A 17,124-nucleotide genomic window follows, 5' to 3' on the forward strand; every position below is an offset into this window, starting at 1 on the left:
ATTAGAAATGCGTGCTGTCATTAAATATTTACATAAAAAAGTTTATCGGGGCACGAAATTCATAATGATATGTAGCATATGCAGCATTAAAAAATTGGGTTGCTGAATTTAAACGTGGTCGTACAAGCATTGAAGTTGAACCACGTAGTGGACGTCCAAAAACAGCAACAATAACAGAAATTGTAGCCAAAGTGCATGATATGGTATTAAATGATCGACGAATAAAAGTGCGTGGAATTGCTAATATCATGGGCATCTCGAATGATCGAGTCCATTTAATTTTGCATGAAGAACTACAGATGAAAAAGCTTTCTGCAAGATGGGTGCCGCATTTGTTAACAGTCGATCAAAAACGCATAAGAATGAACATTTCTCAAGTTTGCTTGGATCGTTTTAAGCGAAATAAAATAGATTTTAAGCGTCGTTTCACAAGTGTTGATGAGACATGGAGACAAAAGAGCAATCCAAACAAGGAAGTGCCCCAAAGAAGGCAAAACAATTCAATCGGCTGGTAAGGTTATGGCAACGGTTTTTGGGACTTCAAAGGTATTTTATTGATTGACTATCTGCAACCTTTGGATCAATTAAATGTACAAATTCGAGAAAAACGTCCTGGCTTACAACAAAAAAAATTGTTTTTCATCAAGACAACGCACCAGCTCACAAGAGTGTTTTAACAATGGCTAAAATCACCAACCACCAACCTTATTCTCCTGATTTAGCTCCCAGTGACTTTTACTTGTTCCCAAATCTAAAAAAAAATCCTTGCTGGCAAAACACCTCAAATGAAGATGCAATTACAGTTGTAAACCACTATTTTGAAGACCTTGAGGAAAACTATTTCAATCAAGGGATAGAATTGCTAGAAAAGCGTTGGACTAAGTGTATTGAAGTTTCAGGAGATTATATTGAAAAATAAAAATATTTTTGAAAAACTAACTCTTCTATTTCATTGATAGGCTAAGAAGTTCCCGAACCACCCTCGTACTCTCGTGTTCAAATCTCCAATTTTGTTACGTGTTTGACTGAATAATTTCAAACGAAAATATGATGAATGCTTTGACAACAAGCACATTGCAAGGAAACAGATTTTGAATTTTGATCTTTAGAAATAGAACCCTCGTTATTTTACAAGTAGACATTTTTTTCGGTTACGATAGTGCTACCCATTATTCGTGAAATTTGTACAATTTTAACCCAAAAAGTATACTTTTATATTCAGGTTGGTACAATTTAAAAATTTGATATTTCATCCCTGACACCAATATTAAATAGTCCTAAAGTTCTAAAAGGCATGGACTTTTTATACCCTGCGCCACACTGTGGAAGTATGTGTTTTGCCTCAGAATAGAACCCTATTGATTTAGGAAGAAATCGGTTCAGATTTAGATATAGCTCCCATATATATATATATATATATATATATATATATATATATATATATATATATATATATATATATATATATATATATATATATATATATATATATATATATATATATAAATATATATACATACATATATATATATATATATATATATATATATATATATATATATATATATATATATATATATATATATATATATATATATATATATATATATATATATATATATATATATATATATATATATATATATATATATATATATATATATATATATATATATATATATATATATATATATATATTTCGCTCGATATGGACTTATATGGCCCCAGAAGCCTGAGTTTTACCCTCATTTGCTTAAAATTTTGCACAAGAAGAACAATTAGTACTATAGTCAAGTGTGCCAAATTTTATTGAAATCGGTTCAGATTTAGATATAGCTCCCATATATATCTTTCGCCCTATATGGACTAATACGGTCCCAGAAGCCTGAGTTTTAACCCAATTTGGTTGAAATTTTGCACTAGGAGTACAATTAGTAGTGTAGTCAAGTGTGCCAAATTTTACTGAAATCGGTTCAGATTTAGATACAGCTCCCATATATATCGTTCGCCCGATTTACACTCATATGACCACAGTGGCTAATCTTTTACTCCGATTTAATTGAAATTTTGCACAGGGAGTAGAATTAGTATTGTAGCTATGCGTGCCAAATTTGGTTGAAATCGGTTCAGATTTAGATATAGCTCCCATATATAGCTTTCGCCCGATTTACACTCATATGACCACAGAGGCCAATTTTTTGCTCCAATTTAGTTGAAATTTTGCACAGGGAGTAGAATTTGCATTGTAGCTATGTGCGCCAAATTTGGTTGAAATCGGTTCAGATTTAGTTATATCTCCCATATATAGCTTTCGCCCGATTTACACTATATGACCACAGAGACCAATTTTTAACTCCGATTTAGTTGAAATTTTGCACAGAGAGTAGAGTTGGCATTGTAGCTATGCGTGCCAAATTTGGTTGAAATCGGTTCAGATTTAGATATAGCTCCCATATATATGATTTTCTGATTTCGACAAAAATGGTCAAAACACCAACATTTTCCTTGTAAAATCGCCACTGCTTAGTCGAAAAGTTGTAAAAATGACTCTAATTTTCCTAAACTTCTAATACATGTATATCGAGCGATAACTACTAAATAAACTTTTGCGAATTTTCCTTAAAATTGCTTGCTTCAGATTTAAATGTTTCCCATATTTTTTACTAACATTGTGTTCCACCCTAGTGCATTAGCCGACTTAAATTTTGAGTCTATAGATTTTGTAGAAGTCTATCAAATTCTGTCCAGATCGAGTGATATTTATGTAGGTATTTGGGACAAACCTTTATATATAGCCCCTAACACATTTGACGGATGTGATATGGTATCGAAAATTTAGATCTACAAAGTGGTGCAGGGTATAATATAGTCGGCCTCGCCTGACTTTAGACTTTCCTTACTTGTTTTTGATTATGAAATGGAGACTCATACAGATATTGTTTTCTTCAAAGATCACTTGCCATATTACCATGGGTTCGAGCCCAAAGTTTAAACTTCATTAGACATTCTTCTTTGCTTCCTAAGCTCATCATGCGTTAGATTGGAAAATCACTATGTCCACTCCAGTATAATGAAAGAGATAAAATCGGTTAAAAGATCTAATTTACCATGGGCACAAAAGGATTAGGCCGAAAGGTTTTAAAAGTCTTATATGATTGGCAATGCACGGCCTACGCCTTTCCTCGTGCACACACGGAGAAGAAATATGATTACGCCCAAACATGGTTTATGAGCAAAATGTTATTTTTGTATGGTGAACATAGAACCATGATATGCTTGCCGAGAAAACAATATTTTTGCAATATAAATGTTTCATGTTCACCTCCAAAAATAATATTTTGCTCTTGGAATATGCTTGGGGTGATCATATTCCTTCTCTGCAGACTAGAACATATAATTTATTAAAGACCTTTTGTTTGATTTTTCTTTTTGATAATCCCCTAGAATGGACAATAGATAATCCTTTGGACCAATGTTTTCATGTTAGTTTATTAACTTAAAGAATATTGAAAAGTACCAAATGTCTCGCGGGAGTACAATGATACTTGTTTTGCTCAAAATGTATCACAAAAGTACAGAAGTGTCAACTTCATCAACCCTGACATCAGCTAATCGGCCTCTTACTCTATCTATGGTTAAAATTAAGAAAAGAATCCAAATTGCAAATCATATAAAAATTTTGGGCTCTATTGGCTCAAAGAGTAAAATCAGATGTACATCGTCCTTAGTACACTGAGCGGTCTCAAGAAGTAACCTCGGAAGATTAGTTAATACACTGAAAAAATATTGTCTTTACACTAAAGATTTCATGTCTTTAAAATATGAATGCGAATTTGCTTAGCATAGAAGACGCATTTCTCTGATATAAAGGTTTTTTTTCTTATTCAAAAGTCTATAAACTTTTCAATGAAGTAGTTTTGTCCTTAGGTAAGGTTAAGTGGCAGACTGGTGTATCAGGCTCACTTAGACTATTCCGTCCATTGTGATACCGCAGTGGTGAACTTCTCTCTTATCACCAAGTGCTGCCCGATTCCATGTTAAACTCAGTGACCTCATTTTTATAGCAGAGTCCGAACGGCGTTCCACATTGCAGTGAAATCACTTAGGGAAGCTTTACCAGCATACTGAGGTGCTATAATCCACCGCTGAAAAACTTTTTTTTGTCCGGTCGAAGCAGGAATCGAACCCACGACCTCGTGTATGCAAGGCTGGCATGCTAACCATTGCACCATGGTGGCTTCCATTTTGTCCTTATAGTTCGATTTAAAAATTGGTATCTTTATATGAAAGAAAATTTTGTTTGAGTAAGTTCGACTTGACTTTAATCATTCAGAAAAATTCTTCAAAATTAATGAAATCATCTTAAATTTTTTTTACTTTTTGTGTCTTGACTACCAAAGAAAAATGCGTTCAAAAATACGAGATGTTTTTCAATACTTTATTCTAAAGACGTTTTTTACTTGAAACATAACATTAACATTTATACTTGAAGTTAGGTCTGAAATTGAAAATTTTAGTTTTCGTTAGCAAGTTTTTAAAAGACTTTGATAGTACATGAAGTAGAATTGTAGAATTGTGTCTTAAATGTATCCTTACTTCAATTCCAATCAATACCAATCTCATTAGTGTAAAGACAAAATCTTTGGAACCGGGTATATCAGAGAATGCCTGCAGGAGAGAATCGAGTCTGTGCCACAATGATAGCTTAATTATTGTAATTATTTACAACATAACATCGAAAATAATTTTTTTACTCTAATCACAAGATAAGTTGATTACTTTGACTATTCAGACCATAGTGGTACCACAGTTTGGCGAACTTCTCTTTTGCCTACGAATGCTGCCCGATTCTATGTTTAGCTCAATGGCATGGAACCTCCTTTTTATAGCCGAGTCCGCCTCTTAGGGAAGCTTTGCAGCACAAAGAGGATAGTCCTCCTCTGAAGACGTTTTGGTGTTCGGTCGAGAATGGGATTGAACCCATGATCCTTTGAACACCCAGAGAAGGAATATGATCACCTCGATCATGTTTCAAAAGCAAAATATAATTTTTTGGACGGTGAGCATGGAATATTTTTCTCGCAACCATGGTATTTTCTCGAAAATTGTGTACCTGATTTGGGCAACCTTGTATACTGAAAAAATAGCATGCCCGGTTCCAAAGATTTTGTCTTTACTTTAAAAATGTTGGTATTGATTCCGAACCAAAGAAGCGGAGAATACAAGTGAGGATACTTTTAAGACACAATTCTCTTTTAAATTTGTTTAAAAGAGAATTTGTTTAAATTTGGTTTTGTGTACTTGATTCTATGAAGCAAATTTTTATTTTCCGCTTTTTCAGCAAATGCTATCAAAGTCCTTTAAAAACGAGTTAACGACAAATTTATTTTCCAAATTAAGACTAGACTTCCAGTAGAAATTATATAGAAATTCAAGTAAAAACGTCTTTAAAATAAAGTGTTGAAAAACATGTCCTATATTTGAACGATTTTTTTGCTTTGTAGTCAAGATGCAAAAAGGCAGCAAATTTAAAGACAATTTCATTAAATTTAAAGAATTTTTCTGAATTATTAAAGTCAAGTTGACCTTAACCCAATTTTTCTTTCATGTTATGATACCCATTTTTAAGTGAAATCGCTTAATTATAAGGACAATATGACTTCATTGAAAAGTTTATCGACTTTTGAACAAGGAAAAAAACTTTCTATTAGAGAAATGCGTCTTCTATGCTAAGCAAATTTTGTATTCGTATTTTAAGGATATGAAATCTTTGACCTCCCAACAATATTTTTTTTTTTCAGTGCGGTGGCTCCCCGGACCTTTTATTTGTACCTAAATTATGTTCCGAACGGAGCATTGAACTAAGGATACATTTAAGACGCAATACACTTTTAAATTTAGGTTATGCATACTTGATACTAGGAAAGAAATCTTAATTTCTGTCTGTTTACGTAATACCAACGTCATTTAAAATGGTTTAAACGCAACTTAAAATTCAAACACACATTCATGTATAAATTATACCATATTTTCAAGTAAAAAGTTTTTTTTTAAGAGACCTCCTGTTTTTTTAAGATAGACTCTTTAGCTTTATAGTCAATTTGAAAACAAAATGTTCAATTTAAATAAGATTTCATTAATATTTAGATTTTTTTAAATAAAGTTGCCCTCAGTTCATTGGAATTTTAAGGCCATAAATTTTTTGGGCTTACGACAGTACTTTTTCCAGTGTACTTTTTCATTGAGCGACGAACTGTAATAATGTTATTAAGCAGGCAAATTGTAAAATAATTCTTGAACTACGTGCTTCCCAACACGAAAATGTCCATCGACTATCTTAGTCCGGAGCAGGACCCGAGCAGATGATCTTCTCTATAAATATTGGACTGCGATCGTTATGAATAAATTATTTTCACTTCCGGTAGAAAAACATCAAACGCTTATGAAAGAAATTTTGGTTTTTTCCAAAAGAGCATTTTCACCGCTTAAATAAATTTTCGTTTGGGAAGAAAACAATATTTTTATGGGTGTATACTTTTCATTCAATAATACGACAGGTTTCATCCCAACCTCAGAATTCCCACACTCATTTTATCGAGTTAATCCACTTCGCAATTAAGAAATTGATGTATATTTTTTTTTTATTTTTTGCTGAAAGCTGGTATATGGGACAAAATTCACGTTCTCCGTCACAAAAGCGTCGCAGAGCATTTCTCGCAACCATCAGTTTGCCGGCTACGGTACTTCATATGATTACCATTGGCAGTGGTCCAATTGTTTACGGCATTGTTCTTATTATCCCCTTGGGATGTATTCTGTCGCAGTTCTTCTATATGATATTGAAGAAAATATGGTAATGACATGGCAGTCGTTTCCATCGAAAACAAGTGTCTTTTTGTGGGAGACGTATGACTGGTTAGATTTCCATCAAACTCATATTAAAATTTATTTAAAAAATAATATATTTTTTATGAAGTTGACTATGTGCCAAACGTTCTATTAATTTGTTGAACATATTTCCCATGAAATGTTTTATTACTTTAAATACACTTTCCATGAATTTTAGTAAAGAAAAATCATTTCACGCTTATTTCCAATTTTTGGAAGTCGAATCATACATCTGTTCATGTGGAAGCTGAATTCGGGTAGTTCTATCTGTATTGCTACAGATACATCTAACTATGAGAGCATAAGAATAGAGCAATAATTCAAAAAAATACTAATAAATAAAATGATTAATTAAAGAAACTGAAACGATCCTCGCTCTCTGATCCATTATCTAATGTGGCCACCTGTTGGCCCCGTCCCAGCTGTACTCAGCTGTTGTGGGAGGGTGGGATGTGATTCCCACGAAATGGGGATACAAGTACATTGCCATTCGTAAACAATTTAAAGCAGCTCACTGAATGAATGAATACAAAACTGTATAGAGAGAAAAGATAGGAAAAAGTAGGAATCTCATTATTGGAGTTGGTGGTATCACTATAATGCCAGGCATTTAGAGCAATTTTCGTTAACGCGCCTTCATCTTTCATGAGATAGAAAAAAATAATTTCATATTTAAATGTGAAATGGACAAAAAGCTTAGTCCATTGTGACACCACAAGTTGCAAACTTCTCTGTTACCAATGAGTGCTCCCGTGCGGCAAAACCATATGGAAAAGTTTTGAAATTCTTAGAAATGTCAGCGGTATTATTGAGAGATCATAATCCAACGTTGGAACATTATTCGACTCATTCGAAATTTGTGATTGTGTACATTTCTAACATATGTCATGAATATGACATATGGAGTTAAATATGTCATATTTATTTATTTATTTATTTAATCAACCAACGCCCTTCTGGAAAACATGTTGATAGAATTCAATCAATAGAGCTCTAGTATATCAAATAAAAACTTAACCTTATAATTAAAACGAAACTAAAAAAACTTAAAATTAAAATCCTAACGCACAACCCTTTATACATAGCAAACAAGAAATTAAATCGTATTGAGTTTGAAATATTCAGTGAGATAGTAAATATTTGCATTATAGAGTAGATAAATAATTTAACAAATTTAATTTAAATGTAAAAGGAGTAACAGAGAAGTTTGTAAGGTGGTGAGGTAGCGACATATTTAACAACATATTTAACGACATGACATATTTAACTCCATGGCATATTTATTTAACAATTATAACAAAACATTGTAACCCTATATTGTCCTTTTTAAATTAACAATCTTTATAAAAAATTTAAAAAAATATTCCATCATAAAAACAAATTCTTGATAGCCCATTTTGAGTACAGCCATATAAGGCCCATAGAAATGAAATCTACAAATCTCATATAATAATAACTATAAATTTAAATTTTCCTTCGTTAAATATTTTGGTATGCAAATTTAAAACTGCTATTAAGTGCAAAACAAAACGAGAGAATTTAATTGACGTGGAATTTTTGCCAATGAGATATTTATTTCATTCACAAAAAAATCCCCCCTTTTACTGGAGATTCTTGAATAAGCTCACGTGAATTGCTTGTTGACTTTTAAATTAGTATCGTGCTGGGGAATAACCCAAGAATTAAAAAAAATGCATTGACATGGTTTTGAGAGGAATTTAAAAACTGGTTGTACATTTTATCACATGTGTGTTTTCGCCAGATATTCGTCAATGATTCTCATTAAGGCTAATTTTTCAAATTCTTCGACAATAGATTTTGCGTAAGGTTGGACTATTAATTTGCCTATAAACGATAAAACAAAGAATACTGGATTTGCACAATTTGTACAATGAAAATAATATTGATCTAATATGAAAGAATGTGTAACCTCAATTGTAGGACACGCTATTTACACTATTAAGATCAATTTCTCTACAATAATGAAATTTTAATTAAAATCTTTCCTTCAAAACTGTTTTCATTAAATTTGAGACACGAATCCCTCCGGTCTTTGAACTAAGACAACTTTTAAAAAATTTTACAAATTTTCATAAAGTGAAGAAAAACATTTTTTGAAAGAAATCGTCTTTTAATTGACTACTATATTGAATCTTAAAATTTAAAACGTTTCACATATAGACTAAGACTTATTTTGAGGTTTTGGCATATTTGGGTTAAAGTATTTTTTTGGGATATATATAATATATCGTAAAAAGTGAATCTATATCCTAATATTAATTTTATTGATACTAAATTTAAACCTATATAGGTCCCTAAAAATGTCTTTATTTTAAAGAAGCCGCATCTTTGGCTCGGAATTAATACCACAATCCTTAAGGGATGGTCAAAATCTTTGGATCCAAGTAAACTTTTTGTTTTGGGTATACAAGCAATATAAATATTTTCAAAAATTTATTCGGCCATTTGGATAGTATGATGTCTAGTGACAACGGTATAGAAGAGGACGTTGACAATCGGCTGAAAAAAGCCAGATCAGCATTTGACCGACTGAAGAATATATGGAGGGCAAGACAAATATCTCAGAACACAAAAATAAAGATTTTCAATTCGTGCGTGAAGTCAATACTTCTATATGGAAGCGAAACATGGCTCATGTCTAAAAACATAGCCCAGAAAATTCAAACTTTTGTCAACAAATGCATCCGCATAATATGTGGTATATTCTGGCCCAATACAATAACAAATGTAGAAATGTATACAAAAATAAATGAAGAAAACCGGCAAACACCATCTCTAGAATGACCCTGGAGTGGAACCCCCAAGGATCGAGAAGACCAGGACGACCCAAAAACACATGGCGCAGAACCATACAAACTGACTTATTAAGAATAAACAAGACACTTAATGATATTAAAATTATATGTATCGATAAAAGCAGATACAAAATTCTTGTAGAAGCCCTATGCTCCCAAGAGGAACAATAAAGGAACAAAAAAAAATCGGCCAAGAGAAAAAAATGTCTTGTGAAAAGAGATTGCCTCACATATTACCAAGAAGATGCAGATTACAGCGAATTTTGGAATAAAACACCAAACTTGAAAATTTCACTATTTCGAACATTTAAACACCAAAAAACTCCAAAAGTTCTCATTACAATCTCTAGGTTACATTATTTGTACTTGACTGAATAAATAAATTTGTGGTGTTTTATTTCAGCTCGTCATGGTTTGATTGACAAGTGCACAAGTGCTAAATGGCCACATGGACACAATGCTATACAAATAACGTATACGTACGCTTCTCCTTTCGTTTTGCATCTCTGCGTATGAGTGCTAATTATGCACATATTGATCATACGCAATAAATAAAACAGCTAGAACTAAGGACACAAAAGTTGAAAATCCATTTTTGTACTAATTTACATTTTGCCGAAAACACAAAAATCACAAGTAGAAATTCTTTAAAATTTAAAATTTTTCAAAATAAATTGTCACTTATAGAGTGGCTGATATGTAATGCAACAATGTAATGAGCTGCATTTTTTCTTGCATTTTTTTAATTTTATTTTTCCAAATCAAAACTTAAGGGAAATAACATAAAATTTTAAAATCAGTTTAGATTTGTTCGAATTGACTTCCTTTGGTACGAATTATGGCCTTTAAAGGACCAACAACGTCAGCACACGATGCACAAAGAGACTATGCATGTTGGTTTATTTTCTAAAATAAACCAACATTTTCCTTCGGGTGGATTCACTGTTTTTGGTACAGACTATCAAATCTCAGACCAAAAGAAGGATCGCAGCATGCTGTTAATTGATATAAATTTGTGTTATACGACGTATGAGTATTTAAGATTATGTCCCTATATGTACATTTTTTTAGAATCTTCTAAATGGAAATATATAGGCTTTTCTTAAAGGGGGGGGGGGGGAGTGGATGTCTATGCTAAATGAATAACAAATAATTGAAAAGCAGTCCAATCCAAACATAAGGTATCACAATTGCCTACTCCTTTCATTTCGCTTTCATTCATATAGGTTCTTGATTTTGGTTGACATTGGATTTTTTTTTTGCATTCGAGGACAGTCAAAGTAACATTTATGCTAATAATGATATGACTTGTCCGAAGATTTGGCCAAGCACCAGTTACGGCCATATACTATTCTACCTTTTTAGCAGGAAATGTGGTAAGTGGAAAATTGTAGGCATATTTTAATAAGAGTATACAGGAAGGGTATGCAATTGAAACATTTTTGAATGCCTATGCTAAATGATTAACAAATAATTGAAAACCAGTTTAATCCAAACTTGAGATATCACAATCGTCTACTTATTTCATTTCGGATTGAAACCCTACGATTTCATTCCTATTGATGTATGATATACGAATTTCATTGACTTTGGATTGTTTTTTTCATTCGTGGACAGCCATATTTATACTTTTAAGCGGATTCGCAGTAAACAAAACGATAGGCCTATTGTAACAATGCAATGTAGGTTGGAGGAACTATGGAAGGAATCGTAATTGAAATTGCGTTCTTTTAAATGCCGATGCTAAATGATAAACAAATATTTGAATAACAGTCCCATTGTTAGGAAAACAGGCAGATAATAGACGAGGGCAATACACCAGGAAACTGGTTACTCCCAAATGATGCCCACAAATTTTGTTTATATAGATTGGTAGATCGGCGCATTTCACTGACCTTGGATTCAATGCACTCTTTATAATTTTCTTTATTCGAAAACCAATCGGCAAACAAACAACGTGTTTCACAAATCTTCAAATTTCATATCATATTTCTCCCATTGTTACTCTCTCCCTCTCTCAATCACTCTATTAAACACCGAAATACCTTCTCTTCTACCTAATGACTGAATGAGTATTCAAACATTGTTATTTGAGTAGATAGAGACATATGAGAAACTTGATATTCGTTAATTAGAGATAGTCCCCACAGAAAAGGTGCTCAACGGTCGCGGAAGGGAGATACCCCTTCAAAACTTTAAGAGAATGAAGGCTTGCCTTGTACATCATCAGACGAGCCCACAAACTGATGCAAAATTATTTTCTTTAATTGAAAATCAAAAATAATTTATGATGTAGCAAAGTCACGTGAAAGTAATCAATATAGTATTTCGCAATAATTGATAACGGAATCTATTCAAGCTTAAGATGGCAAGGTCATATGGCGCACTAAGATGTAGATACACTTTTGAATTTCTAAAAAAGGGATTTTAATTGAACTTTTCGTTAAGACTTATTGACTCTGTTAGTAGATCCCAAACAACAGAAGCAAACTAAATCAAATTTCCTGGAAATAAACTGTAAGCTTAAAACATACGAAAAATTCTTAAAATTTTAGTGCATGGTTTGGGTTTTTACCCACCCAGCAAATTTTTTGTTTGTTTTTGTGTCTGCGTTTGTTTTTTCTTCCCATAAACCCTAGCCCCACTACTTGTTGAGGTTTAAGCCTATACCATCCACATATTTCATAATTTCTCTTGTGTAGATTTTACCGATAATTATGGGGTTTCTATGGAAAAGCCCAAGTAAAGCAGCAACAGCGCCAACAAGAGAAAAAAATTCCCCAAGATTTTTGTTTTGTTGTTTATACACACAAACCCCATAAGAGCGGATGCTAAAAACCCATCTCAATTGTTTGGTCAGAGTATGAGAACAGGGGGCTATGTCAGAGTTATATCAAAGCAAAGAGACTGGCCCCCATTGCTATTCATACAGAATGAGAATGCAAAGAGAGCATAAGCGTTTGTGTGTTTTTGTACTAGCGGGGGCATTCCTCGTATATTCATGTGTTTCTTGTGAAATTCCATTGAACTGTCCCAAGCTAAGAGAGTTGGGAATATAAAAGGCCATGCTCTCTAACGTATGGCATTCATTGTGAAATTACAACTCAAAATTGAAACAACAGCGGAAAGCAAAGCGTTCATAAAAGACGGTCAAATCTAAGTGAAAAACATTTGCGCGAAAAGAATTTCATAACAATACAAGAAGAACTGAAAAAAGAAAAACTCGCAGATAAAAATCAAAGAGAAGAGATAAACAAAAGACAATTGCTATCAAAAAAAACAATTAAAGTGTTTAGTGTTTTAATACACCAAATTAATACAAAAAAGTAAAAATTAATTCACAAGAAAAGCAAAAGTTAATTTGCCCCAAGGAAAACAAAATGGTTGTGGAAGCTATGCAGATTCAATCTTATCACCAACAAAAGAAGCAACTCCCTGTTGCAAATCCCTTGGATACTATTATGGATTACTCAAAAATTGGTCGCACTGTTAAAAGTGCTTTAATGAAGGCCCAGACAGAGTCCCGTGTCATTGTGGGTCTTAGTGCTGTCATCAAAGTTCTATCAAAGGCCACCGAAGGTTCCCTCTTCTGTCTAATGGCAGTACCCCAAGCTGGTGATTCAGCCACCCACATGCATGAAGTATTGCTGGAAGCATTTTGCTATGAAAATGATATCTATGTCATCAAGGTCGATTGCCCCATCAAACTTAGCCGCATTTTGGGTAAAACCAATGTGGAATCTTGCTGTTTGGTTCAAAAGACCTGGACCGGCGATCAGAATGAAGAGAATTTGAATAAGCCAGAATCTCTATTGGTGGACTTCTGTGAAGCCCACTGGGATGCCACCGAAAATCCAATCATCCCTTTGCCAAATGTGTGAGTTGGCATACACAACAACAACCTAGTTTATGGAAAATCCCCCTCCCATAGCGGGGATGTACCCTTTTTACTACTTGAGAAGATATATTTGATGATATATATAAATCAACCAAGAGACAAGAGAGCGCTGAAATGTTTGGAATCATTTGATGACTATGCAATTCGATCTGTGCATTAGAAATCAATCCGACGTTTATGGTGTTCATTAAATTCTAAATAAAAATATTTCCATCACTTTTGAAACTATAACAAAAAATAAACAACGAAATAAGACTGGAGTAGCAGCAGTGGCAGCAGAAAAATCGTCAACAACAACAGACAAGCAATACCAACATCCGTAGTCACAGCAGCAACAAGGTTGATTACATTCTCCAGGAAAAATATCAGAAATCAGGCAGTTAATGAAATCGACTGCAGATTACAATATGAAATAATGAAAACAAAGTTCTACATTTAAAACAAAAACAACAAAATGAAATCAAGCACGAGTCAAGAAAAATCTCGTTATAATACATGGCCCTCCTCACTCTGTGAGCTATGGATTTCAGCTCTATGAAGAAAGCTGAACCGGCAGCTGTCATGGGTTTGCAAAAACAAAACAAAAATAATTAATTATTATTACATCTAAGTTGAAATATAACTTTTGCTATTAAGCTAGCCTATACGAAATGGATGAAACAAATTGCAACAAAAAAATGTTAGCGAAAAAAAATCATTATCTTAATATAAAATAATTAAAAAGGAAGCAAAAAATTGTTATTATTAATTTATTAGAAACAAATAGATTTTACGCATTGAGAATAATTTTTGTTTATCAACAAAATAAATGTATTTGTTATGTTAGCTTTTCGTAAGCAAAAAATAAAAACATTGTTAAGACTTTCGTTTTAAGAAAAAAAAAAGAACAAAAAATAACATGAAAAAACAATTATTTTCCTATAAATAAATACAAGACAAAAACAAAAATATTTTTCGTCTTTTTATTTGGATTAACGTAATTTGAATGTTAGCTATTGCCAAAAATACAAAAACAAAACAATAAAATATTTAAAATTCCCCTCACGACAAAGGTCGCTGCTACAATCAATCATTTATTGTTATTGTATTTGGTCAATTTTATGTACCCCAATAGTCAAGAGTCACATAAACAGGCTATCCCCCTACCCTATGGAACAATAACACTGACCTGTAAATGTAAACAATGGCTACGTAAATGTAAATGTATGTTGACAATGTAGTGAGAGGGCATTGAGCCCGTTACGTCAAAGGGCGTTCATTGCTCTCTACTCATTAGGTGAATAATGTAAGAATTTGGTTATTGTTTCAATCTTTAGATGAGTGGTGGGGTCTTTAACATTGATATCCAACTGTTGAGGTTAATTTACACAACAGAGAGAGAGGGGTATAAAGAAGCGATTTAACAATGGAATCTTAAAACCAGCTTTTCTTCTTTTCGATGGTAATTTCCCATAATCAATTGGCAGTTGTAATGAAGATGCAGCCTTTGGCTTATAAAGTGGGTGTGCTTTTCAAAGATAAGATACAATTTGTTTTAGTTATCGTATTTATCTCGTACTAAAACGCAATTTATTCCAATTAATTTCTAACCCCAAAAAACCCATTGGATTTTTGGGAAATTATGAAAATCTCACCTGTCTGAAAGGAAAATATGCTAACTTCAATTGGACAATTACGTACGATTTTCTAAAACAAATGCCAAAAAAAATAAAAGCTTTTATTTGTACAAATTTTGAATTACATATCGAAAATATTTTTCATCGCCTCACAGATTAGTCTATTTTCAAATAAAAAGTAAATTCCATTAATTTGAGTTAACACTTTTTATGAAACAACACGTGGAATTTGTATAAAAAACCCGCAATACTTTTATTGGGCTCGCGCATTCTGTTGGGGATGTTATCTTTACCGCATATACACACAAGTTCATACCAATCCTCATAATACTGCGTATTCACTGACTTTGTTACTCCGCTTTGCGGGGACAAAGCAAAATGCCGACTACGTCAAATATGCAAATAACGTACTTAGGCACTCACATAACATGAAATTCCGATCTTCTGATTCACAGATAACGGTAAAATACTGCTCAAAAGTTAATATCACAATTTAAAGAAATATTTGTATTGAAGAGCAGATAATTTGTTTTACAAGACCATCTGACCAAATATAAATTCGATCATTATATGGTGATTTCGTTTGGTTGTATTCGCATGGTACAACATTTTCTGATGTTTCCACAATGTTGGCGAAGCATCCAGCAACGACCACACTCTTTGCGTTAGCAAACGAACAAAAATGTGCTACATTGCACTATGGGCCAAGTGACAGTTTTTGATTTGTAAAATTTGTACCGATCCGACCACTGCCACGCCCACTTATATATGAAAGGTGTATCTCAAGCTTACCAGTTTTACCATATACGAAATTAAATATATCGATATTTTGAAATATGGCCATCGTGGCGCAATGGTTAGCAATACAGCCTGCATACAAAAGGTCATGGGTTCAATCCAAGCTTCGAACGAACACCAAATATTTTTTTAGGGTGGATTATGCTGGTGACATTTGTGAGAGTTTCACAGCTTCTATACTGTACTCCAATTTTATCACTACCTTATGTGGAGCAAGTAATAGTACCATCCTTCGCAATTTTTAATCGTTTAGCATAACATAAATAGGACTGGGAAATTGGCAACTTTTTATCCAACACAGTCGGTAACAGATACCACATAAAAACATATAAGAAAGTTTGTCGAAACACCAATCATTTTTGTTGTATTTTGGAATCGGAAGAAGAGGAAATAAAGACAGAAACGAGCTATAATATGTATTAAACTCGTATATTGTCTAATGATGATAACATCTACAACATTAATATATTTTTATATAATCACAGAGATAAAACATTCATTCAAAGAATAACACAACATATTTTTAATTCTGGTGAACAATTAGAGAACTAATAATATGAACAAAGAATAGCGAAACTGTATACTGTTTGAAAAATACAACTTATTCCTTTAATTTACTTTGCTTTTTGTTTTTTTTTTTTTGTTTTGTTTTGTATGGGTATGATTATTTAGTTAACTGATTGTAAATATTAACATTATTATTATTTGTTTACAAAAAAATAAAACGACATTTTTTAATTGTTCTTACAAAACCGAATTTTTACAAAATATATTCCTATAACAAATATTTTTCTTTTATTCATACGTATGATTAGAAACAAATTTTTCTAATAAGTTAGTATACCCTATAAGAAAAAATGTACACAGAAAAAAGTATGTTGTAAAACTGATGCTAAAATGAACTAATATTTATTGCCAAAATTTTATTTTGTTTTAATTTATTTTTAAAATTTTGTAAGAAATTTTCCCCAGCCCAACGATTTTTTTCTTTATTCCAAGTATATCTCAAAAATTGTATGAACTAAATGACAGCTAAATTTAAATGACATAAACATTAGTTCAATTCTAACCAAAACAGTACACTTCTCAAAAGAGAATGAACTAAAGC

General features: G+C 32.5%; 2 protein-coding genes across 2 annotated transcripts in view; both read left to right on the plus strand.

The window, feature by feature from the left end:
- LOC142241886 (electron transfer flavoprotein beta subunit lysine methyltransferase-like) overlaps nucleotides 1-17,124 on the plus strand; it is a 234,446-nt gene that overhangs the window by 43,057 nt on the left and 174,265 nt on the right. The window lies entirely within an intron of this gene.
- Gadd45 (Growth arrest and DNA damage-inducible 45) lies at nucleotides 12,784-14,550 on the plus strand. Its single transcript, XM_075310971.1, has one exon. It carries the CDS (start codon nucleotides 13,085-13,087, stop codon nucleotides 13,583-13,585), a length of 501 nt encoding a protein of 166 aa, XP_075167086.1. The 5' UTR covers nucleotides 12,784-13,084; the 3' UTR covers nucleotides 13,586-14,550.

The sequence above is a fragment of the Haematobia irritans genome, chromosome 5 (genome assembly GCF_050003625.1).
Source record: "Haematobia irritans isolate KBUSLIRL chromosome 5, ASM5000362v1, whole genome shotgun sequence".
Lineage (NCBI taxonomy): Eukaryota > Metazoa > Arthropoda > Insecta > Diptera > Muscidae > Haematobia > Haematobia irritans.

What these genes read in the sequence shown, in the direction of transcription:
- Gadd45 (XM_075310971.1), top strand. Translation starts at nt 13,085, where the DNA reads ATGGTTGTGGAAGCTATGCAGATTCAATCTTATCACCAACAAAAGAAG.